The 26,258-nt window shown below is 30.2% G+C and overlaps 2 protein-coding genes and 2 non-coding genes across 5 annotated transcripts in view; 2 read left to right on the forward strand and 2 right to left on the reverse strand.

The window, feature by feature from the left end:
- Nucleotides 1-26,258, reverse strand: part of LOC130890690 (Krueppel-like factor 5) — a 105,012-nt gene that overhangs the window by 22,442 nt on the left and 56,312 nt on the right. For both annotated transcript variants that reach the window (XM_057794909.1, XM_057794908.1), the window contains 2 exons: nt 5,041-5,236; nt 4,083-4,288 (listed from right to left, as the gene is read on the reverse strand). In XM_057794909.1, coding sequence (XP_057650892.1) covers nt 4,083-4,288; nt 5,041-5,236 — 402 coding nt within the window. The remainder of the gene's footprint in view (nt 1-4,082; nt 4,289-5,040; nt 5,237-26,258) is intronic.
- On the reverse strand, nt 8,867-8,937 carry Trnag-gcc (transfer RNA glycine (anticodon GCC)). Its single transcript has one exon. It is a non-coding gene; the product is annotated as a tRNA-Gly (tRNA).
- Trnaf-gaa (transfer RNA phenylalanine (anticodon GAA)) lies at nt 9,746-9,818 on the forward strand. Its single transcript has one exon. It is a non-coding gene; the product is annotated as a tRNA-Phe (tRNA).
- On the forward strand, nt 10,733-21,027 carry LOC130890692 (uncharacterized). The gene is made up of 4 exons (XM_057794910.1): nt 10,733-11,199; nt 12,719-12,863; nt 14,625-14,948; nt 20,657-21,027. Exons 1-4 carry the CDS (start codon nt 10,791-10,793, stop codon nt 20,904-20,906), a joined length of 1,128 nt encoding a protein of 375 aa, XP_057650893.1. The 5' UTR covers nt 10,733-10,790; the 3' UTR covers nt 20,907-21,027.

Here is a 26,258-nt window from a genome sequence, read left to right on the forward strand (position 1 = left end):
TCAGCACGAGGAATTATAGGCACTTACTTTTTGAAAGATAAAAGGGGACTCGCCACTAAATACCGGAGAATACCTGCCAAGCCGTCATAGGCAATTTTAATACTCGATTAAATGAATGCCGTGAACGCAATGGTTCTCACAATATTTTCAAAAAATAACTTCCCAAGCAATGTGTTCTATTATGTAAGAAACATTTTTTCAATAAACTTCTTGCTTTTCCATTTTTTTTTAAATGTGAACTATCTTTTGAGATACCTTGTACTTTTATCAAAAAATCATAATGAAATAACAAACTCCTTAATGCATATTAATAAATAAGAAGAATGGACTCAAAATTAACATAACAATATCATTCGTGAAACATTTATTGGGCTTTTTTAAATGGTCAAATCAAATTCCAACTATAATGGAAATTTTACGTTTCATCAGTACGTTAATATGACAAAATACTTGAATGTACAAAAGATATCGTAAGTTCGCGATCTACTGATAAAAACAAAATTTCGATTTCTTGCATAGCAGTAGGCTCTACATAGGTGTTGTTTTATAATATATCACCTACATTCTAATTCGGGCAAAATGTACGCGAGCCTGAGATAAGTAAAAATTGGGGTTGGAGGCTTATTCAAGCGAAAACAGAGAGGTGGAAGCAACTCGAAGTGGATTTGATGTGAATCCAATTGATATAGTTAAGCCATGTAAATATCGTCCTACTTTTTCCAAAGGAATAGATCAACAGAATACCATACGTTTCTCACAATGGACACTATAACGTTTCAAAAAACTTATTAGGTTATGACCGCTTCGGGCAATGCCTGTGACCTATTTTATGATTGTGACCTATTTGGTATTTGGTCTACTCGCCTCGGAAACTGCTATCTAATTAGCATTTCACTTCATTTTAAGAAAAGACAAAAGTGAAATTTTCTTGTTAAAGCTTTCTAGAAAATCGTAAAAAGACTTTTATTAGTAAAAAAACGTTATATTTATCTAAAAGAAAAAACTCTTGTACCTTTAATTTAATATATTTTGAAACGCTTCTTAGGCAGATATCGGTATCTATCAACTTTAAATCAAAATTAAATGCTTGACCTTCGGCAGGTATATGGTCTTAAAAATATACTACTACCTACACCTTTAACTGGTTCCACTTTTTTTCAAATAACTTGTTAAATTTCCTCATTCTGTATATAGGTTATAGAATGATTCAATCAACGGTATACTGTTTATTAGTAATGATTCATTACAGGATAATTAGATAATAGCATACATTTAAGTGAACAATTTATTACGCCATTACCTTCTAATTTGATATATGAGATAAGAACCAATCATTTAAGACAAAAAATGCGCAATCAGTTAGATATTTTATAGTTCACAACTCAATAAATATGTTCTATCTAAAATCACTTTATAATTATCTCTCATGAGTTGTATAGAATATCATTTTATCCACTAGAGGAACAATGAAATTACTTACCGTGGAAAAGTTACCACGCACTGTTACCGTTTATAGTGCCACCTAAATATTTCTAAGGTTATTATTTAAACCGTCTAACAGGTTACGATAATCAATTATTCTCTATGGAAGTCAAACATTGCACTGTTCAGATGAGCAGTGAGCTGTATTTTCGGTTTTCAGTATCGAGAAATTGAGCGCACTGATTAAATTAGATATTTTCTCAAATTCGAGGAATGCGATGTATACTCCACTTTTTATCCATTCATTGAATTTCAAAGAAATTTTTTTCATAATACTCTCTGGGCTTCGTGGACAATAATTGGCACGTTGTCCTTCAAGTTGCTTAAGGAGTCTAGAATTTTTTCTTTCATTTTGTACCAATTTTCCAAATTGAGTAAATGAAAAATCGAAAATAAATAGCAATAAACAGCTACATCCGATATTTTGTGTATAACGATTATAATGATTATTATAGCTGCTACCAGAGCAAAATTCCATATAATTTTTTAATAAAACATGTATGCCGCTCCATCGTTTTTCAAGATATTTCAAAGATTTGAAGTGGAAGTAGGACACTGTACAATTGGGTTGAGGTTGAGCAACTGTAACAGCTAAATCATTACTTCCAGTAAATTCTTCCTTACCAATTCTTTCCAATAGTCTTTGCACAGCTTCGAATGATGCCTGGTATCGTTGTTATGCTAAAACATGAATTTTCTGCCGATCAAATTTTTACCAGGTCGCCAATCGCCCACCCTTTAAAATATCCCCAAACCATCACCGAGCCTCCGCCATGTTTTACAGTCGGGTTACACATGGATCTAATATCCGTTCTTCCTTTGACCTGCGCAGAAACACTCTTAGACTCAAAAACCTCATCAGTCCATAAAACTCTCTACTGCTCTGCATGTATCCAATTTTCATGTTCTTCAGCCAGCTGCAGCCTTTTAATTTTATTTTGACGTATTAAGGGGTTAAGAAGTTTTTTCACTGCCACCCTTTAAAAAATGCCAGCTTCTCTCAATCCCTTTTTCACTGTAGAAATACTCAAAAGCTGATCCATAGATTAATTGATCTGAGCTGCTATCTCTATGCCCGTTTGTCTAGGCCCTTCTGAACTTTTTCAATCGCCAAATCTCCTGGTGTATGCATATTTTTTTAAGTTGTAGTCTACGGTACGTCGAGGTATTTTCAATTGGGCGGCAATGATACAGCTACTTTTTCCTAGACTATGACTTGCGATTAATGCACGAGGTTCAATAGATATTTCCTTGGTTTTACCCATTTTTAAACTTACAAGTCTCATTTTGAGAAAAACAAAACATATACGTATACAAACATCACAAAAAGATGTCTTAGTCCAAAAAGTATAAAACACAGCACGTTTTTGCGTCTCGCAGGGCTAACTTAGATTATACTACAATCATAAACACATAATGAACAAATTAGCCGTTACTTGATCGTATGAAATAAACAATAACGGACACTTTAATTTTTGGTTTGTAATACACCTTTCAGATCTTCGTTTGACAAAATGAGAGAGAAATTTGTTAAAGTTGGCAAAAACTTGACCGGTAGTGTACTGCTAAGTTTGGGGAAAAAACGTCACCACTCAACGTATTGTATATTATTGTAACTTTCGCCAGAACAAGAAGAGCAGAACAAAGATAAACAATTTTTGGGAGCATTATACTACTCTTTGTTTAATGCAATATAATTTCTTTGGTCAGAATTATGGGCGAAGAATATATGAGAAATATGATCATATCAACTGTCAATCGTTTTCGCTAAGATTCTGGCCCAAAATATTTAAATTCACTTATTAAAACCGGGCCGAAAACATATATGTTATCATAATAATAATTTAATCCCATCGTTCTAAAAAGTTTTGCGGGGTTCAGGGTACTTTGAATTCTAATTGCCATAAATTTTTTATTTAATTGGTTGTTTCACTATACTTTTGGACATTAATTATTTGCGATAAGATATTCATTTGAAGGATTATAATAATGTGCATGATGAAACGTTTAAGTAATTAGTGGATTTAAATTAATAAGTATTTATTATGCTCCGTCTAAATAGCTTTTCAATAACCACAGTATAAATTACCCATTTTTTCAGAAGATAGAATAGACATTTAAGATATGTTTAAAATTTGTTGTAGATCCATAAAAAGTAATTGGGCCACCATACCTTCTTTTGTTATATATCAAAAATATTACTCAACGTTTTCGATGAAAGCTTCACAAGCGACTTCACTTTTTCCAAGCAATTATTGTCATATTTTAACCAATTCTCAAAAATAACAAAGCATATATCTGAACTTTCCATATGAACAATTGTACATCTTATTACGAACAAACAGATAGATTTCATTTTATAATATTTATTCATCATTTGATAAGTCCAAAAGAGCTTTTTTCTGGATGCGATTTAGATTTGAATGACTCAATCCCACAATATTTGGTTTGAATCATCAACTTCTTTACATATCGTATATTAATTCGATCGGTAATTTTATGAAAATAAATAAGTACCATAAAATGTCACGTTCCGAACTTCATTGATGATTAGATTACACACAGAAACATATCATACAAAATGATCAATTTGAACTTACTTTTTCGGTTTTAATTTCTAAAGGAGACAATAAAGGACTCGGTGCTGTTGTTCCACAACTAACAGTCAAATCATCAACTGCCTCCAACTTTACATGCCCTGGACTAACTCCCAACATGTTGGCGTTTTCAGGGTCGATGTTTTGAATACTACTTGCGATATCTTCCCAGAGTGCTGGAGGCCGTAAAAATGCGTCATCTTCTGAGCCTAAAACGATTTTGTTCTAATTATGTAATATAAATACAGGATTTTCATTGTATAGTTTAAAATTGGACTAAACATTTTTTTAATGACATTTCAGTACTAGTATTGCCTCATCTGAATAAATTCAGCTCGGTATGTCGGCAACAATTTAACATATAGATTCTCATAACACACTTCTTCCATCGGCTGACAACCTGTACCGACATAGTGAAAAGCACATGATATCAATATATTAAGTAAGCCTCCAGCTCTATAGGACTACGAAAAATTATGCATATTTTGGATAATCTCCAAGAATAATCATCAACGATACAACATAAAAATTTGGGAAAGTGAAAATTCCACTTCTTGCTTGATGTAGGAGATATGTCCCTCATTCCATAAATCATCCGCATCTAAATAAAAAAAGTTTGGGTTCAAGTGAAAAATCGAAGTCATCCCTAAAAGGCGTGGCGTCCCAACTTTTCCATTTCTAGTTGTTGTTCTGAACAACGTTTTTAGATGACTGCAGTGGACAAGCAGTCTGACACATTGGAGAGACTCAGACCAACGTTTTGGAGGTTCTTTGCTGAAGATAAATATTTGTCTAATTGTCAGAAACAGAAATGTCAAAATGAGAGAAAGAAACTTCACACGGTCAACTTCATAAATTGAAACAACAAGAAAGGGAGTACTGGGAAGATAACTCAAGAGACAACCTAAATGTCAAGAAAAGTATGAGTTATGAAGCTATAAATTTGTTTGAGAAGACTAACCTGGCAGCGATCTCATAGAGACGTAGCTCATAGCCTGGTGTCTGGCGTTGCTGTTCGAATTGTTATTGTGGTTTGGATGATTTGGTTCAAAGAAGTCATCGATCTGTGGTACTGAATCTCGACGGGGCTTTTCCAACTCTTCTTCCAGCGGTCGCTCCCAGTCCTGCTTGCACAGGAACGTGTCCAGATCGCTGGTCTATAACAAAAAGACGTTTTTGATAAAAACTTGTAGGTTCTTCTTTATGATTATTTTAGTTTCTCATACTCGTGTACTAGATTATTTGTAGGTATATTTATTTTAGTTCTACTGTATTGTTTTATGACATTGCATTTAAACTGTGAGTGAAACATAAATTAATTACTTCGAAAAATCAGCAGGATACCTACATAAAAATGAAAGTAGTATACTTAAACATTTTGTAACCGGTTCATACTTATAGATTCTATTGTATTGAAACTGTTAGCTGTCGATTAAGAAACATTGTTATTTAAATTTATAAGATTAAATATAAAGTACATTTTTTATTAAGTAACTATTATTTTCGTTTTTAACTGAACTAAATATGAAATACACAATTCAAATTAAAATCATTATATAGAAGAAGTTATTCCCTTGATATTTTCAGTTACTTTAATTACGTAATTCATTTTTTTTATTTTATGAACATATGCCAATTAACATTTTAGCAAGAACAGGGGAAAAGTTTTTTGCGTCTTCCAATTTTTCTTGCTAATATGTATAATACATGGATTCTTTTGTAATATATGAAAATATTTTATGTGGTATAAAAAAATGTAAAATTTAACGTACAATACGTTATTATTGGGTTGAATAAGGCCCAAAACTTTCCTGTTATCATTAATAAAATTATGATTTATTAATTTATTGAATGGTTGGCAAACCTATATGTTTTAGAACTCTTGCAAATATTTGATTTGTTAAGTCGACGATTAATACTGTATAACAGGCAAAGTAAAATTGCTATTGAAATCTAGGAAAATTAAGTCTTTTATTATCTTAGGAATATTAATTCTAATTATATTTCGATTGATTTTTACTTTTTCGCCATTAAAGTTGTTTACTGATAATTTTGTGTACGATTCAATGGGTTGATTATATTTTTTCATTTATTGAGATGAATAGTAACTGTTTATTTTTTTTCTTGCGTTGGAAATTATAGGATTTTTCACGAAAATTATTGTTCAAAATTGTGCTGCGATCGCGATTATTGAATTTGCTTTATACATCATAAAATATATCAATTCTTACTTATACATAAGTTACAAATTCTAGTTAAAAAAGATTACAAGTTTTTTCGTATGTATTATTATATAGGGTGTCCAACGCAAACTACTAAACGTGGTTTTAGATCCATAAAATCTATTTTATCTCTATAGCAGCTATTACTTATTTCAAATACTTGGTACCAAGAAACTTCAAAATTAGTACATTGTATGTGATAAATTGTTTACTGTAAAATTTTATTGTCACGTCACCAGCGCACAGTGGGGCGGAACACCAAATTATTGGACATTGTAGTATTATGGCCAGACCTGTTGGCACTACGAAAAAAAAAGTTGAGCGTAAATCCCCATTATCTTTTAAAGAGGAATTGATTTCAGTATTCAAATTTAAATATTCATGGTGGCTCAGAAGACACTTTTTTTATTAACTGGTACCCTATGATTTGACGTCGTATGTAGGAATATTTTCAAGTCCAAGATCGTGAATCCATTGTCCTTATGCCCGGTTATAATCCTTGAAACCTATGTGGTTGTTCCGAAAAAATTAAAAACATGGCGATTTTTGTTCATATTCGAAAACTGTAAGATAAATTTCACTAAAAATATGCTCTTGTTTGAACTGGCGATTATGCACCGTTTAAAAAAAAATATTTTTTTTTCTAGCGTTCATTATTATAATTTGATGAATAAATTATTCGCTAGTTCGATTATTTGATGATTTATCTATCTTTATGGTACGTATTGAATGTATTTATTACCCTTCTCACGTTGAACGTCTACTCAAAAAAATATATGAGGATTTAGTCTAGTATTTGTAGTTTGCGGTAGATGGGAGAGTTTCGGAGTACCCTGTATATTGTGTGTCGGAGGATCTAAGAAGGTTGTAAGTTTTTAATTTTGATATCTTGAACAACGATTTTGTTAATTTCTCTGAGATCATTGAATTTTTATGGAATTTGTTACAAATTGTGATTCATTCATGATTTGTTTGTAAAGATTTTGTGTTTTGAAAATCGTTAGATAAATATTATAGGTAAATACGTATCGATAATTTGTTTCGGTCATTTTACATCAATTTAAAAAAAACCATCTTGATTTTTTGTCAATTTGTACTGATACCTACGCTTTTGATTTGATTATTCAAACTCAGCAGTGTTCGATATAAAAAAAGTTATATTGAATTTTAATGTGTTGTTGATGTAGCCTTATTTCGAAACCCGTAGTGTTCAGTTTACTATAACGCATTGTCATTTTCGCCCATACCTTCAATTGTTTCTTGACCTGTCACTTGTCCAGCTCACCTGTCATAATTTATAGTTTTTTGGCTTTGTTCATTTATTTTCTGGGGTGTTAACACGAAATATCTGTCAAGATTAAAGGAAATTAAAAAAATAAATTATTTCTACGATACATGATTAATTGATTTGATACTATTGTGATATATGATTTATGATCGCTTGATTCATTTTTAACAAACACAAAGAAGTGAAGAAATTGGACAATAGTTAACACTAGTTAAAGTATGGACTGATATACTCACATGGAATTTAGTTATTCATTATCATTACATACTTTTGTATCATCTTGATTATTATATCATGTTTAATATTTTGTAAATCGACAATATTTAAGTTGAATATAAAGTGCGATGGAATCACATGAAAATTTTTTTTATAAATTATACGATAATTACTACTTTTAAATTCATTATCCACATACACAAATTTTTTATAATGTATATTATCCTGTTCTAAAATGATATTAGGTAGGTACGGAATTTATAGCACTAAACAATGATGATTGTCAATTCCAAAGCAACACTTTAAACTCTTATTGAATCCAAAGCATTGCCTTCGTGTCAAACATACGAAATTAAAAAGATAGTATCAAATAATGAGATTCAATATTCGTAGTATTTATATTATTGTAGTTTTTTAACCGATACATATGCGTATTTATTATTTTTATCAAGTATCAAAATTATTTGCAGAATTTCCTGTTGCAAATTATTATGCTCATCTTGATCATTGTCAATTACTATTTATTTGATAAAATATTAAATACGTAGGTAATGGTTTTTTGGTGGAAACTGAAAAATTGTGAGATTGTATTTTCCTTCCCACAAACGCAAATAAAGGCAAGACAAAATGATATATTAAACTAAAAAATGTGGTGTTTATGAGAATGCTGGTATGAAATATAATTATGAAATTGGAATATGAGATTAATTGATTAAAAAATTAAGAAAAGCGTGGTAGTCGTTTTTTATATCTGCAAATAGTTGGTTAGTGGTGAATATAAACTGATTCCAGTTTGAAATTTTTCTGTTAATATAATTTCTCGTTTTCTTAGTTAGTAATGAAGAATGGAAATATTGGTTCTTTGGAAAACAAATATAATATCACATAAGATTTTGATTAAGTCGACGAAATAGCTAAATGTTATACCTAGCTTAAACAAAAATATGAAAATAAGAACAAAAACGAAAAAAGAAATGTATGAATTTTTGTTTTTGAAACAGAAATTACACTTTTAATTACAGTATAAAACAGAAAATTAAGTATGAATATATATAAAAAAATGCATCGGCCGGGAATCGAACCCGGGCCGCCCGCGTGGCAGGCGAGCATTCTACCACTGAACCACCGATGCCTACAAATAAATTGTATACTTCATTACTTTTACGGTTTAAAAGTTTTAGAGAACAACTACGTTTTCTACTTACTTCAAGAAGCAAAATTTTTTTAGATATGGATCATAAGATTTGCACTATATATTTATCAAAAAAGTGGTTAAAGATTAACGCAATAAATTTGAAGTATGTATTCATGAATTGAAAAACCACTATTTACACATTTCGTCAAAAAATTTACGATGCGAATAAGTACCTACAAGTATACTGATGTCCATTTCAGATTTGAGGTGTTGGTAAATTTAAGTACATATTAACTTTTAAGGAATAAGTCGAAATTTGTTAATATAACCACCTGCTCTTTTGTTCACATATAATGGTCGTTTTCTTCATGAAATAGTTAAACTTTAGGTCGAATGGTTCCAAAGTTTCAAGGATTAATGTCAATTACAAAATACGAACTGAGGGTTTCATTAAACTTAATTTATCTGAAGAATAACGTTCATCGTTCATCACTAAGAGTGAGGAAAACAGCCATAAGATTTTAAAGCAGCTTATTCGACACCAAACTAGTACCCTAAAGTTATCATACAAATTACGTCCACTCAGTATATTTAAAACATATTTTATATTTTTTGTTCATAAGTAGTTAGAGAAACAAATTTTTATTATGTAGCAGATAGCTTGTTGAAGCGTAGCATTACAATTTCAATAATCATATTATAATTAAAAGGTAGATTGCTACAATTTAAATGTCATTCTAATATCACAGTCATTATAGTGAAATTCTAAGGTAGAACTATGTGTATCGCCTATGAACTTATATAAGCCGAAATAGCTCAGTTGGGAGAGCGTTAGACTGAAGATCTAAAGGTCCCTGGTTCGATCCCGGGTTTCGGCAGATACATTTTTATATGAAAAACATTTCGCTGAAGTTGTTTTGTTATTATTGTGTAGTTTTTTTCTAATATTAAAGAATTTATTCAAGAACAGGAATTTATTTTTGACTATGCAGATACATATTTTATTTGAAGAATATAATTTATACTGAGTAAATTGATGTAATTCTCGTTATTTGTATAATAGTGTATACTTGACATTATAAAAACCGAAATATTTCGTATAAGATAAGGTTCGGTTGAAAATCTACAAGACGTTGAAAATGATGGTTTTAGACCAATAAAACAATGGTTTGGGCAAATTCGGGCTATCCAATCGCTTTGTTGTTAGTTTTAGGTTTTAACAAAAAAATTACCATTTGGATTATCGGTCCTATTTTATGTTAACACACATACCGAAAACGCTTTTTTTGATAGTACAACAAAATTTAGTATTTATTTCTTTTTTAATGTAGTAGCACTTGAAGGGTATTTGCTAGTTGAAGATAAAAAAGTTGAGTACCCATACACGGAATGAATCAACGAGAAATAATTCTTACATCGATAGGTATATATATTTATAAACTGTCTATTATTTCAAGAGTATCTCATATATCCCAAACTATTTTATTTCCGTTCTGAAATCTTCTAAAAAATAGCTTATTTTCACAATCTGTTGCAAGTACTTGTGAATAAGAACTACTTTAATCAAAAGCTAAGCAATTGTATGTCAATTGAAACGGTTGGAAAACGTGGACACAAAATTTAAAAATATAATACCAATTAAAATTCATATATAAGTATCACAATAGTGAAAGTTTTACTGTAATCAATCCTAAATCAAAATTTAGTAGAGACAGGTGAAAATCTCGATTACTGAAATACGTTTTTAGCTCTGCTTGTATACTTCTACTACATTACCTTAATTTTCAATAGTGGTCTTTGGAATGTTTTAAACTGTTGACGTTTTGACTTAAAATTGTCAAAGTTAGATAATGGGTTCTTCAAGCACATCTAAGATTATATTTTTATTATTATTCATGAGTTTCTATGTTATATCTCTATCTACATATACATATGTGTCATCGTTATCTAACGTAAATCTGGAAGAAATACAAAATGAAAATAAATTGAGATCGAAAAGAATTGCTGGAAATTACGATGAAGCCGCAGATTATTGGACTAGAAACATTTCTTTACACAAATGTTGTGCTTTTAACCAATACTTGAATAAAAAATATCAATGTCAAGATGGAGATGAACTCATTCCGCCATATACATTGATGAATAAACTGACCAATTTTGTTATTGATGAGAAATTTAACAAAACAGTGATAAACCTAAGCAGAGTTGCTTTCAAAAATACTAACTACATTTTGAATTTGAGAGATGAAAATGCCTTTGGTAAGTTAGTATATTAAAGAATGTGCGTAATAAAGGTCTTCTGGGCTAGTACTTTTTCAGTAAATAAGTTTATATTTCAACTGCTTGTTAAATACAAAATGGGGCGAAACAATTTATTTCTCAGCTGTATTCTTTTCCCTATGTTTTCCACGTTTTTATATTTCACATACTTTTTTCAAATTATTCTAGATAATATGTCATATCTTACTCTGAATTTTGATAATTTTCAAGTGAACACGAATTTTGAGCATAATATTTGGATGCTGCCTGCTTTAATTTATATATTATACCAATTCTATTTACAAAATACATTTAGTATGAGTCTACAAACATAATACAACACAGAGAAACGGTAAGATCGATCAGCTTCTATTTCATCTGTGGAAGAAGTATCTTTCATTAGCTCTATCAGTTTTCAGTACATCATTCTTCACATCTTGAACGCTCACCTTTAACTTCTCTAGCAATTTCTATAAGCTATCTTAAAACTAATCTAAATGTGTATGTGTAAAGTATATTCTGGAAATTATAAGTTTGAAGTTAACGAACAGAAATACGAACTTTGCAACTTTTCAATAGTCAATAAAGCTCCGTTTTACTGAGGTGGACTGATTTTCGTGGTGACACAGTAACTAAGTGAACTGTTCACTAACCATTATTTTCTTTATTTATGTATTGGTGGAGATATTAGCTATGACCTAAGATTCTTACAACAATGTGAGGAAAAAGCGCATTTAATATTGAAAAGCTTTTATATGCAACGGCGGTACACTAGGGTTCATTTTTTATATTATAATTTTTTATTCCAAACTCCATTGCTGGTAGAAGTGGTCTGACTCTAGAATACAATAAGATAAATATTTAGTGTAATCTTCTTACGTTTTTGAAAATTAAATATCTTGAAATCCCCTTTCACTAGCTAGGTATATCAAACTATGAGCGCTCTAGAATAGGTCCTAGGAACAGGTTTCCATTATGTACGAAAACTATAAAAACAAAATTTGTTTGGTATGAATTTTGTCTGTGGATTTAGACAATCTGATTATATTTATTTATAGAAGCTCTAATTTTTTTTCTTGTGCTATTGGAATTGTCTACGTCGGGATTGCGAAAGCTGGCGAAGCTGCACGACGTGTTAAATAATATTCATAGTGTATAACACCTTCTTCATAAAAAAAACTTCGACTTTAATGAGCTTTTTTGGTATTGGCGACTCAGAATGCTTCTCCTACTGAGATTTAAAATGCAACGAACAAAAAATACATTAATCGGTAATTACTCAGTGGTAATGCTTATGTCATACGTATGCCGCTCAGAAGTTATGGCGTCAATATATAAAAATTGGCTTTTCTTTTCTGACTTTTTGTCAGACCGACAACTCTGAAACCCCACTACAAATGTCTAGGACAAAAATTTTCTACAATGAATACAGATATTTAATTTACTATGTCGAACAGAACATATTCTAATTTGTGCCATGTCATAAATTTATAAAATGATTATTTGTTAATGTGTTTAGCTGTAAATTGGAGTTCACCAGTATTAGAAGATTTCGCATTTTCTCAAGAAGATCTATCTTTAGTGCTGTTGAGCGAAAACACAACGAAAATTATTAGCAAGTTTTCAACAAGTACTTATTGTTTAGATTTTCTTACATCAGAACAGTAAGTAGTTCTATATATAATCTGACACGAAAATATTGACGTGATTTTTTCATAGAGAATATGAAAATAAATTATTTGTGATCTCACTGACCTCTCATATAGACCTTTACAAGTCCATAGAGTTAATATTAAAAATAGAGAGACCGAGGTACGGGAGCTTGTTCATGTGAACCAGAATTACTGATATTGAAAGAAAAAACATCGGTATACCACTCTCTATGTCTCTCTATTTTATTCTGACTAGATCGACATGCCGTCAAAGTTTGGAATAGGAATGGCAAAGGACTCATAGCGAGTAGAGAGAGATAAAGAGTGGTAGATCAATGCTCTTTCTCTCTTTTCCAATACTTCAATTCCCCTTAAATGTTGCTCTCTTTCATTCTTTTTACAGGGACATGAACCAAATATAATGTCCCTTTTAAGCGTTTTTAGAAAAAATTTTCACATGGGCCTTGCGTACGACTTCAGATAGTAAGAATAATTAGAAAATTTCTTATGTGAAGGAAAGGGGAAAATGGCAGAAAAGGGGGTTACAAATATTAGGGATTGAAAAGGGTTGAAAATGGTTTGAATAATTTTCATATAAAAAATGAGATATAAAAAATCTAGATAATAAATTCTTATAAATTCTATTATTTTTAATATAAATAATCCCAAAACACAAAAAACCGTTTTCTTCGTTTTTTATTATTAATTTTCTTAAAAAATTACAAAAGTTACAAAAATTATTGTTATCGAAGCTTTTTTCTCTAGGAATAAAATCAACTTTTTAATTTACAATTTTCGAAATCTTTATTCAATTCACCGAAAAAAATCGTTTTTTTTAAACCAAGGGCTTCTCTCTTTCTTGGCCTGTGCTACTATCAAAGTTCTAATTGAATTTCAATTGTATACAACTTAATATACAGTAAATTTTTTTATCTTTACATGACCATTTAGTATTTTTCATGTAAAATTAGCACTGGAGGCAGAGAAAGAAAAAATATAGCTATTTCTAATTACTATATGGAATGCAAATATATTTTGTATTGCTAATTTTTTGCATTTTTAACAAAATGAGAAATTAAGAATGAACATTGAAGTTGTGTTAAGAATTGAAAACAATTTTTTATTTGTGGAATGTTACATCTCTCTTAACCACCACTGCTTAGGCAGGCGTAAATATTCTATCACCCAGTTTGTCTTTTAAGGAATTAACTTTTTACGAAATGTAACGCAATGTCCTTTCGGCAAATCATCCAGGTCATCATTGCGTATCTATTTTGGTTTATTAAATACTCAACTCTTCATTTTCCTTTGAACATTTGAAAATATCACTTCTTTAAAAATATCTTAAAATATAAAATGATTGTTTAAATAAAAAATATTGTGATTCAAATTTTCTATAAAATCGTCTTTTGACGACATTTTTCATGGAAATTGAGATATTTGTAGCGTGTGCCTGTGTAGCGATAATTGTTTTTTAATTTAATTTTTTTAAGATTTTTACATGTGCTTAAATATTCACTAGAGTTTTATATTTTCCAAAATAATAAATGTTTTCAATAATTAAAAAAATTACATCTCTGAAATTATCATTTTGTAGATGATTAAAAATTTAGTTACCTTTCAGATGGTAATTTAAATCATATAGGATTTCCAAATAATCTTGTGTAAATTTTAGTTTGGAATATATGAAACTAATTGCTCTTGTGGCTTAATTGCCAAATAATTTTTTAAAGTTTATCATTATGTCACAGCCGAGAACTTGCTATGTTTCAGAATTCTGGCAGCTTTTATTAATCCTTGTTCAGAAAAACTTTGCTTACAAAAATGTTGTCCAGACGAATATTACTACAATATAATCCAAAATAAATGTATGAAAGATAAAAATATACCAAAGTATGTTCCGTCCTTCTACATAGGCGAGATTAAAATTGACGTAGAACTTCCTTACTACCTATTAACTGGAAAATTGAAATGCGTAGCACCTTACATCATAAATAAATTACAAGTTAACAATATCACATCTGCTATATTTATTCAAGATGACGGGACTTTACAGGTCAAAAATCGAGATAACAACAGACTCTACAGAAGAGAAGAGTAAGTATTTTTTTGACTATCTATCATAACTATTGAAATATATTTACCATTTTACCATTATCTGGTTATATGTTTTAGCAATGGTTTTGGACGTTTATTTGAAACTTCCGTTCAGGTCGTTTATAATGCAGTTCAGTGTATTTTGGGTATTATTGAAATTCGTAATTATTTTCCCATGTCTTCATTTTCTTTTTGCTACACCAATCCTAAAAGAGGGCACAATCTAGCAAATACGGTAGCTGAGCGATGACTTCAGTATTTGGCCTAAAAATAATTGCTTTATGTAAAAGCCACAAAACGACCAGGTAGAACTTTTTATTGATTATTTGGCCCTCTGGATTCCGACGTCATATTCTTAAACTCACGTCTCGTTACCGCATTTGATGAATGTAGGGTCCTCAGCTACGTTATCTTACTAGTCTACTATTGATAAGCTTCGTACCCAAAACATTAACCAAAATATGTTAAGTTGATCGAATTGTCGACGACTTCACCACTTTTACTGAATGCTTTGTGTCAATTACATATTTACTTTCGCGAAAAAATAGAGTCCTCAAGACAGTCAGCTGTAAGTCCATTGAAACAACATTTCGAGCAAACTCGTTTTTCATGGTCAATATCGCCAGATCCACTTTTCGCATCTTAAATAAACCGTTGACAAACACACACTAAGAGGTATATGCCGCTAAAACTTCATACCAACATTGAAAAAACCTTGCACCAGTTTAGAAAAAGAAGTTGACGATTCGATTTACGCGCGCAATTTAAATGCACAGTCTGAATAAAATTTCATCAGACCAAGTACTTTAAATATTAATTTAGTTGAATCAACCGAATCCATCTACCACTGTGACTGTATTATCCAACATCAATATTTAGCTGTCAAAAATTTTACCTGCAGTATTCTCTCAAGTAGTGATGATTTAACAGCGATTTAGTTCATTTACAAGTTCAGTATAGTCAATGCGGCAGTTCGGAGCAGATTGTGCGATGGATGAAAGCATTGTTGAAAAATTTCTTACTTTATTGTAAGATGGTTTAGATTTATGCAGTTTTTAGGGAAAATACTATTATTGTAAAAATACATATTATTGGAGGTCTTATCATAAACTGGTTTTGTGATACAGCGACCATATACGGAAAATATAATTTGAAGTTTTAGTAAATAATAATAATATTAAAAAAATATATATTTTTCAAATTCTGGGAATTTGAAACTTTTTTCTAACTATCCTTCGAATAGACCATTTTGAAATTCTTATTGTAATTTGGCAAACTCGAAACAAACAGTCGATTTCGACAATGCGTTGTCTGTAATTTTTTCGTATAATAAAAATATACTAATGCAACCAAACAAATGTTTCGTATCGATCTATAATTAAGTAATAATTGGTGATATATAATTTAAATTACTTAAACATTAATCAGTCACCAATGATCAATAATTTCAAACGGAGATGAATTTAAAGATAAAATTATTCTCGATACACAACTTTTTTTTATTGATTTGTGTTCATTAAACTGTCAATTGCAGTGTTGATTTACGATTATATGTAGAATATTAAATGCATATAATGGGCAATAAAATTGTCGATCAAGTTCATTATCATATACAACGTGCAATTTTAAAATATTGATTAAAACAATGAAAAATGATTCATACTAGTCTTAGCGGTAGTGCGATGATAGTTCATGTTGCAATTGAAATTCTCGTCAACAATTTCTTTTGTGAGTGCTAGTGTAAATACTATTCTTGTAATTTAGGTTGTGTCTTTCAGTTACTGATGATTCTTGAAGAAATGTCTTTGTCTTCAGGTGTTCTTGTATTGCGATTAAACTGTATTTGATGTTAACTAAACGTTCACCTTGTTGTGGTTGCTCGATGCGAGATAATGTTTTCATATATGTATATGTATTACTGAAATTTGTGCGAACTAAGATAGAAAATGATTATTAAAAAATGCATTCGAGAAGTGAAAAACTGTGATTTTTTGTACCACTCCGTTTATATTACAACATTTTATAATTTTTTATTTTATTTTTTATTTCTAAAATCAAACTAAACAGGAAAATATCGTATTTTATTTGACATTTCTCGTTTTTCGATTTTGTGTATCTTATTGTCTACAGTCCCTTTTACATCATAGTATAAATAGAAAAAGCGATGTTTAAATTTAAATAATAGAGGTTGCCCTAGCCCAATATACTATTTTTGGTAGTGTATTTGGAAAACTCAAATCATAATCCTACTCAGAAATCACGATTATTTGGAAAACCAACAAAGCTTTGAGAATCATCTAACAAGTTTAAACAATTGACGATAAATCCGAAACTAACGACATTAATCAGCTAGATATAAATTAATTTTAAATCTAAAGTTTTTTTATTATTCTGTCATTCTATTTTATTGAACAATATTCTAATTACAGTAACAATTTCTATCCTGGATTATCGATAATTCGGAACAGTTAAAACATGTGTAAAGGGGCGGGTATTGATTGATAATAAAGTTTATCTTTTGACCAATGGAGGAAACTTTCTGTCACTTACATCAAAAATCCCGTTTACCCTGAAGGTGATTCATATAAGATAATCTCCAATGCGCTTTAGATAAGATTATAAAAGAATAATTTTTCCAACATACGCGTGGGGTACTATTTAAGGTTTTCTTAGTGCAATCGACATATATCTTGTAGATGATTTAACTATAATTTTTATACCAGAATTGGGGATTATTTTTCACTTCTTTAATTCGGTATGAAGCCAATGCACTTATTAGTTTTATTGAACCATAATTTAATAGATTTTTTAAAATAGGAATACCGTAAAAATTCAAACAATATTTTTACTTCACGGTGCTTTTACTTGACAATTCAAAAGTAATCCATTGAGTATCACATATTTAACTTTACTTACGCAACCAGTATTTATTTTATGGATAGTCTACTGATTCTGGTTAAGACTTTGAACAAAATTAAAGAATTGTATTGTCATTGGTCTTTTACAAGTATACAAAGCTTCAATGTTTTAAGTGGGTGAAAATAGTATCATAGACAAATAGATACATAAGGGTTAAGCTAATATAGAGCGTCTAATGTCGTCTTTTCGTGAAGTGTTGTAAGAAATACTTCTGTAATCGTTCTTGAAACATTATAAGATATCATATAAATAGAACTTATAAAGTAGTCTATCAATTGAATATTCAATATGAAGCATACATTAAAATTTAACTATTGCACTGGATAGTAGTTTATTCTTCTGAGAACTTATACATTTATTACTGATATAATTGTTCAGTGATTCTCATTCATAATTATTTCCACTTTACCAGTTTCATTTGAACTAATAATAACAGTTTCTCAATTAACAAGCTATTTACCAAATATTTGTTTACAACTTTCCCAAAATGGATGGTTTTATTTAGCTTTGCTACTGCTATAGTCAATATTTCTAGTTCGAGCCATCTCGTCAAACGAATATTGCTTATAGGAAAATACTACTTAAGCGACAATAATAATTCTACTTAAATAAAAGAAGAGTCAAAATAACTGCTTGACGAGAGAATTTTGTCAAACTTGCCAAACTAAGGAGACCGTATGGTCTTCTTAACCCAAGTTTAGTCCAAATATTTGCTCTCTTTGATCTCGGAATAACTCCTTATACTAATAAATTAATTCGTCTTCATCTAATAAATACATGATATATTCATTTTCTAATAAATAAAAGTTATACATTGCGAAACTCCAAATTTATTAAAACTTCTAGTACTTATACGGCTGGTATTCGACGAAGTAAGTTTTACAACCATCAAAATAATCAAAAAAGCTCTGAGCAGCAGAGCTCCATCACGAAAGTCGAATTTTTCGTCGAATGAAGAATTTAACTAATACACAAACAAATCTTTCCATAAAATGAATTTCTTGGAAATATCAATTCTCAATCTTATTTCTTTATATGGAAAATTTGCTTTTCCTCAATAACTTTTCATTTCACAAGTTAACTCTCTCTCTCTCTCGAATGAAAATTCATAATTTCAATAGACCCGGTGGTCTCGAACCCTCTTGTTCAATTCCAATTGACAAAAAGAAAAAATTGTCATAATGACAAGAAATTTCGAAAATGGGAAGTAAAAAAATCACCCTAGCAACGATCATACTCGTATTATTCATTAAATAGGAGGCGGTCCAGTTCAACAATTACAACGATCAAAATGATTTCGGGCGTTTTGTGCTAGAAGAACTGAAGAAGAAAACTTTGACCTTGAGAAAGACAATTCTTTAACATCACCCCTACTTGCATGTGAAGTTCGAACCCTCTAGTTAAACTTTTTCTGGCCAAAAAATAAGAAAATATAACAAAAATGACCATAAAATGGAGAGGGGTGGAGATGGAAAGTTTCGACCTTAGACAGGAAATCATCTCGCAACTAATTGAACCTACATGTGAAATTTCATTTTTCAGTCGCTTTTCGTTTGACCTGCAGAGGTGAGCAAAGGTCAAAAACCACTTTTTTTGCACTGCGACCCCTCGAAATATTCGTTTGTTTCCAACCAAACTCTAATAACATCAATCCTCCGCCAAAAAAGCCATGTATGCTAATTTTGAACCAAATCGGACCCATAGCAATTGCTCGAGAGACGAAAATAAGAATTAAATATATATATATATATATATATATATATATATATATATATATATATATATATATATATATACTACAGACATTCCAAAAATCATCATAATCGTGTTCAGGAGGTCTCAAAACATGGGAAAAATGATGTGTCCCCCATTTTTCTTCTAGTCATGCCTACCGTAATAGTCTAATTTTTCCTTGAAAAATTCGACTAATAATCTAAACCTAAAAAAAAATTAAAAAATTTCTTTTCTATATTGTTTATATACCAAGTGTACAATTCCATAGAAATAATCACAATTATATTATTCCTGCTTTTATAAAGTTCACATAGATTTAAAAGCTGAAGAATATGGATTAGCATTGACTGGTCACATTTTTTACATATATTTGATTAACATTAGTCATAAATTTTTTCTCAATCATACAATATATTTTATTCGCAAGATGTTCTTGACAGTTCTCCTAAAATAAAATTAAGCTATCTATGAATAAGGGATATATATGCCTTCGAAGGGGTAATTTCATAAACTAATTTCAAATAGCTGAAAACATAATGTTGATTACAATTCATATATTGAGTGTGATGATAATAACATTATGATTTCAGTTCAAATTTTTACACAATATATAGGGACAAAGAAAACTATCCTGTATTTATATGAGTTGAGATGAAATCAATTACTCTTATATTATCATGTTATCATTCAGTTTCAACAAATATTAACATAAAGCATTACCCCCAGCACTAAGAATCAATTCACATTATTTTGTATGTATATTAAGATTATATAAATTTTTTTTGTAAGATTTCTAATTACTTTATATTTTATCCAACCAAACATACTTCTCACCAAAGTACGAAAATTGCATTATATATATGATTACATGAATATATTTAAAAACTATCCAAATAAGGGTCAAAGTTTGTTTCATAAGTTTATGTGAAATACACAAATATGGTGGTTTTTTTGATTAATTCTAAAAAAATAGAGTAAAACATTACTTAACAATAATAATGTTCTATTGTGATATAAACTTAATAGTGGAATGTAATTTATATCTCCATTTCTAGATATTGCACCGACACGTTTTCAGATGGATTTATAGAAAACACATACGTAGGTGGCCTTTCCTGCCCTTCAATCGAAATTATGCATGATATTGTAGAAGAGCATGAGCATGAGCATCGACATCACCAAGAAAAAAAGAAAAATTCGATAAAAATGCAAAGTAAATCTGAAGAAAGTGATAGTAGCGCGTCTAAAATATTTTTCTTTGAAATTGCCGGAATTGGATTTGCCATAATTTTATTTTTGTACTAAGAATGTTTAGAACTATACAGAATAAATAAATCGGTTGTAATGCGTTAGAAAACTGTGCATGGTTGGTATTGATGTAGTGAAAACAAGTAAAAACAAGAATTAAAAGCTTCTACTATTGAAATAGCATAGTCTTATTTTGAAACTTGTATTAATTTGAAGACTTAGACATACGAGTTATATGATTCTCAACAATCAGTTCCACTATTACAATCGAAATGAAATGGTATTCTGTTGGGATATTTTTGTATTTTTTACTAAATAAAAACTGAAAAACATAAATTATTTTTTTTTCGTCCTTTCCAGGATATAGCACTGAAAATATCTTAGACCATAATTATCTCAAATTACGTAGACACCAAATTCAAAATTTGATCAAACTTCATGAAGATTATTAAAAAAACCTGCAAACAGATGACCTTGATACTAAAGTAGTAGAGAATTCTAATGGAAGATAAGTAAAGTAAGGACAAGACAGTAAATATCAGAAGTACTTTTGAGTACCAAATTTTGAGGTCAATCTCACTTAACAGGCACACAGAGGCCCTCATACAAGAGCAAAGAATACAAACAAGCAAGCAAGACCATAACAAATATCTATAAAGTAAATTGGATTTGAGCATAGTTAAGGACCTAACTGAACCGATAACCTCTGAGCGTGGTATTAAGCAGGAGAATTTTCTAAACTTTGAACATGATTATTGATGAATTGATTAGAAAAGATACAGAATGGGCGACTAAACTTGTGGCTAAGAATGAAGATGAACGGCAATGGCTATTTTATAGATTAAATTACTTTGTTGAATGAGTTAAGGTAAAAAAATCGACTTTATTAAATGAATGAAAACATTAAATAAGTCATCAAGATGCAAAAAGAGAGAAATCAGATTTGAATAAAATATAAAAAAACCGGATGGTCTATAAAGGCAGAATGTTTTCAGCTGAATAAGGGCAGGCAGGATAAGTGGAAAAACTTTCTTGAACAGAAGAGAACAAGCAAGGAAAAACACGTTGAAAAAATAGGTGCAAAGAGGTTTTAAGAAAACCTATCAGTAGAATGGAGGACAGAAAGATATTCGATGTCTGAAATAAGCTTGTTTAAAAGTAATTTTTACTCATAACGTGATTAACTGAACAATTTAATATAAATTCAAAATAGTTAAGATAAGTTTTTTTTATGTAAACGCATCATGTTTCTATTTTAGCATTGGATATAAGTCATTTCTCAAAACCAAAATATAATAATAGAATATGCATTGGACATGTACCTCTCACTTACTTGTCAAGTGTGGACCGTTTTATAGTCTTTACTAATGATTTAACAATAGGATCATGGACAAAGACCAAAGATAAAGACAATAAACCACGCAACATTCAATACGAAATAATAATTTAAAAGATACAATCTTAAAAAACCAATAACGCAACAAAATAGGCAAAGATATCACATGGAATAATAAAAGAATCTCGTCTAGAGAAAAGAAAAAAGTATACGATCCATAATGATAGCGACAAGACCTCATCTGTAACGATTTCTCTTACCTATATGTCGATATCAGACTATAATAGTAAATACTTGAGCGGTGTTCATTGATCGTTACAATTGCACTCTGTACAATTGGGTCAAGATTCTTGACAAGAATCACGGTGCCGGGATCGTTAAAGTTAATGCTTGCATATAATTCTTTTAATAATAGATGGCCAAGATTTGTTGTCTCGCTAAGAATTATGTAAGAATGAAAAATTGTTTCGGTCTGTTTCAAAATAAAGTAACGTATATATGTATTTCTAAAAATTGTGCAATAATATTGTAGGTGGTCCTTCTACTTTCCGTTTATATTTTAATAACTATGATAGGTATATAAATTTTAAATGATACAAAGTAATCCGTGTCGTATCATCAAATAACAATCACATTTCAGGGAAGCTGCTTTTTACACGTATTTTTAATCAACTTTTGATAATAAATGTAGAATTTGCATTAGTTTACTGTTATATTGACAAATTAAGGGTGAGGATTCTGATCACTTAAGTAATATTAAATTACTTAGTATATTTCATTCATTGGCGCGTACCTATTGGTTTTTGAAGTTCCGTCCAGTAAAGTATTAAAAGTTTTGGAAATAAGTTAACAGGCAGTTTTTAATATTTTCAATACTAATAAAGACAATAATCCAAGAGAAAATGAAACTGTACATCTGACATTTGCAGCGAAAGCTCTGGTAAGGTTTTATTAAGACATTTATTTATTTAATACATCATAACTTTTCCTTTATAGGAGCACCAGTTAGTGAGGTGTATAGAATAATAAAATGAAAATCAATATATCACTTTTTTTAATATAGATTGCTGGTCGTAAAGCGTTATATTTTTCTGAAAAAGTGAAAACTTTTGAAAGAATGATCTTGCAGTTTTTAATCGAGAATATAATACCAACGATAGAAAAAATCCTAATTAATAACGATGCGATGATTTCCTATGACTTTCGACGTACATTAAACCAACAGCGGTGTGCCGATCAACTCACTTTGACTTTTGGTGATGAAGCACCATATCAAGCTACCGGATTTCGCTGGTTTTTCGAATTCAATCGTGATTGCACTTTGCTAAGGGATTAACTTCATGAAGGTGGTACAAAATTGGGTGTTGTGCCAGAAAACATCGATGCTGTGTGTCAACTCATATCGTAAGATCGCCATGTGACATACCGTGAGCTTGAGACATCTTGGGCATTAGTCCCATTCGCCTACATTGAATATTGCATGAAAATTTGAATGGCAAAAATAGTTAGTTGTTCGCGTTGGATACCATATAATTGCACAATTGCTCAAAAAAAAGTTCGTGTTGTTTGGTGCAAAGAAATACTGTAAAAAATTCAATTACGGTGCTTCAAAAGACGTCTATAAGACCCTGACAGGTGATAATTCATGAATCTATGCATGTGAACCCTAAACTAAACAACAATCGAATGTAGAGGTCTTTCAAGTCGAGCCAAATCCAACAAAAGTTGTTCGCGCACGAAAAATGATACTCCGTTGGTGATATTCATATTTACACTACCACTACACCAACACAACAGTTACACTGCCCGACGCGTGTTTCGATATCCAAGTAATGATTGTGACGGTAAGTATGTTGGATAGACTAAAAGATCCGGTTTAAAGAGGACATAGTTCATTTAAAATATGGATAGAGCAAAAAATATAAATAATGTGAAATTGTTTAAAAGTATATCCAATAATAAATTGTTGGATGCATTTGAGAGCATCAAGATTGTTACATGTAAGAGCAGTTTAAACAGGAACAAGGGGCCTATTCCTTACAGCCCACTCATGTAGTTAAGGAAGTAATGTGTGTGTGTTTTCACGGTGGAATCATTTTTCGTGGGAGAAAACTCATTTGTGGTAAAATTTAATATACAATAAGTAGGTCAGGCTAAAAGATTTTCGTTTAGCTTCAGTCTCTGAGGATGATAACTTGGTTATCGTGTCAGAGAGTGTAGTTGTGAGTGTTGGTGTAGTGATAGTGTAAACAGTGTATTAAGTAGGTAGAAGAGACTTATTTCACTGGATTCTCACTCCACCTTGAAAGTGATCTGGATGTGTGAATGAGAATCTGGTTTTTGCTCGCGTGTACAGTTTGACTTATTTTGAAGTTGAAGAAATGTAAGCTGATAAATCGTCATTCTTGAAGCCAAATGAAAAACTGTTATCGTTGGCTTAAGGTACAGACTATCAATAGAATTTTTTCCTATGACAATACCAAACGTATGGATTTTTGTGGAATTATGATTCAATATGATGATGGAAATGAGTATTTCTAAAACGCTACTGTAAAAATTACTATTTTAGTAAGACGGCTGCCCAGCTTACAATTAACGTGAAGTTTAAAATTATAGGAAGATACTTTTAATAAAAAATGATTATTATTTGAAACAAAATAATCATCTTGGAAGATTTCAAACAGCTAAAAATCTTAACGAATTTAGGGAAATATTTTTGTTTATTTTTTTTATTTCAAAGTCATTATTACATAGAGACTTAACATTTTTCTATCATATTATTTGTAATAACTTATGAAACTGATTGAAAAAAATTCAAACTCTCCTTATTTTTTACTGATACATTTCAATGCTAATAAAAATATTTAAAAGTACGATACTCAAAGAGCAGCCCAGATAAATACTTTGAGTTAATCTTGAATTTGATACGAGGTTGTCCCTTATATCGTTCTAGCTGAAGCACTTTCAAGTCAGGATAATTTTCAATTAATATTTTAAAAACCTACTGTGATAGTTCTACTGTCCTACTGTCATATGTTCAGTGATAGAACATCAGCTGATTTTCTTAATTTAGCTTTCAAGATAGTCGTAATATATTTATTAAGTTTGAACTTAAGAATCAATTGCGTAATTTCTCAGTTTTAGCATTGAATTGTTTGAACGTTTGTAGAAGACTATCAAACATGTACTGTTGCATGAACAGCCACAAATAAATGCTTAAAACTCGGAACAGTAGCATTCTCCATAATAACTATTGAAACGTTTATTCTTTTTTGCAGTAATCTGTCAATTCCATTAGCATATGGTTTACTACCACTACACAGAAATTATTAATTACAATGTTTTACGCATGTTTCGGTAATCAAGATATGGTCTTCAGAGACCGAAGGGGAACATAGAACAAAATTTATTTTCCTTCACCAATATGTTGTAACGTCTATGATTTACGTCCAATGGTCGTGTCAAATGCTTGTTCCCCAGTGTTCGACTATGAAAATAGAACAAAAATTCATAATTTATCAGCAGTTTCTGTCTAAATTTAAATTTATATTTCATTTTGATACGTTTATTTCATCATTTAAAAAAAAAACTACACAGTAAAATTTTGATTTAATATGAGAACTTGACCAAGTTGCGTGTTTGATGGTGATCAATACAACAAAACATGTTAAAAATTAAACTAAAAGAAATCGAGAAACATCGTAAAAAAACTAGATGAAAATCGTATTTGTCAATCAAAGATATTCACTTGAGAATATCTTCCGGGTTTTTGAATATAGTGCAAAAGCTGGCGATATTTTTGAAATTGGATTGCTAGAGCTGGTTGGCAAAACACGTTTGTTTGTTTATTAAATTTATTAAAATATAATGAAGAGTTAATTGGATATCGAAATCATGATAAAAAATTGATGATTGCACAGTTACTCTAACAGTTTAATGAATCAGCGGCGTTCTTTAATAGTCAAAACAGGAAATTGAATTTTAGCGATTCAATTAAACATGACTTAAGAATTTATTAATGTTCTACTTTTCTTCGAGAACCCAGTTTTATTTGGCAAAACTTTTTCTGCATA

Source organism: Diorhabda carinulata, chromosome 2, assembly GCF_026250575.1.
Source record: "Diorhabda carinulata isolate Delta chromosome 2, icDioCari1.1, whole genome shotgun sequence".
Lineage (NCBI taxonomy): Eukaryota > Metazoa > Arthropoda > Insecta > Coleoptera > Chrysomelidae > Diorhabda > Diorhabda carinulata.

Excerpts from the sequence above, each read along its gene's own strand:
- LOC130890692 (XM_057794910.1), top strand. The coding sequence starts at position 10,791 with ATGGGTTCTTCAAGCACATCTAAGATTATATTTTTATTATTATTCATG. Across the intron at positions 12,864-14,624 it reads GATTTTCTTACATCAGAACA|AATTCTGGCAGCTTTTATTA; the intron begins GTAAGTAGTTCT and ends GCTATGTTTCAG. Across the intron at positions 14,949-20,656 it reads AGACTCTACAGAAGAGAAGA|ATATTGCACCGACACGTTTT; the intron begins GTAAGTATTTTT and ends CTCCATTTCTAG.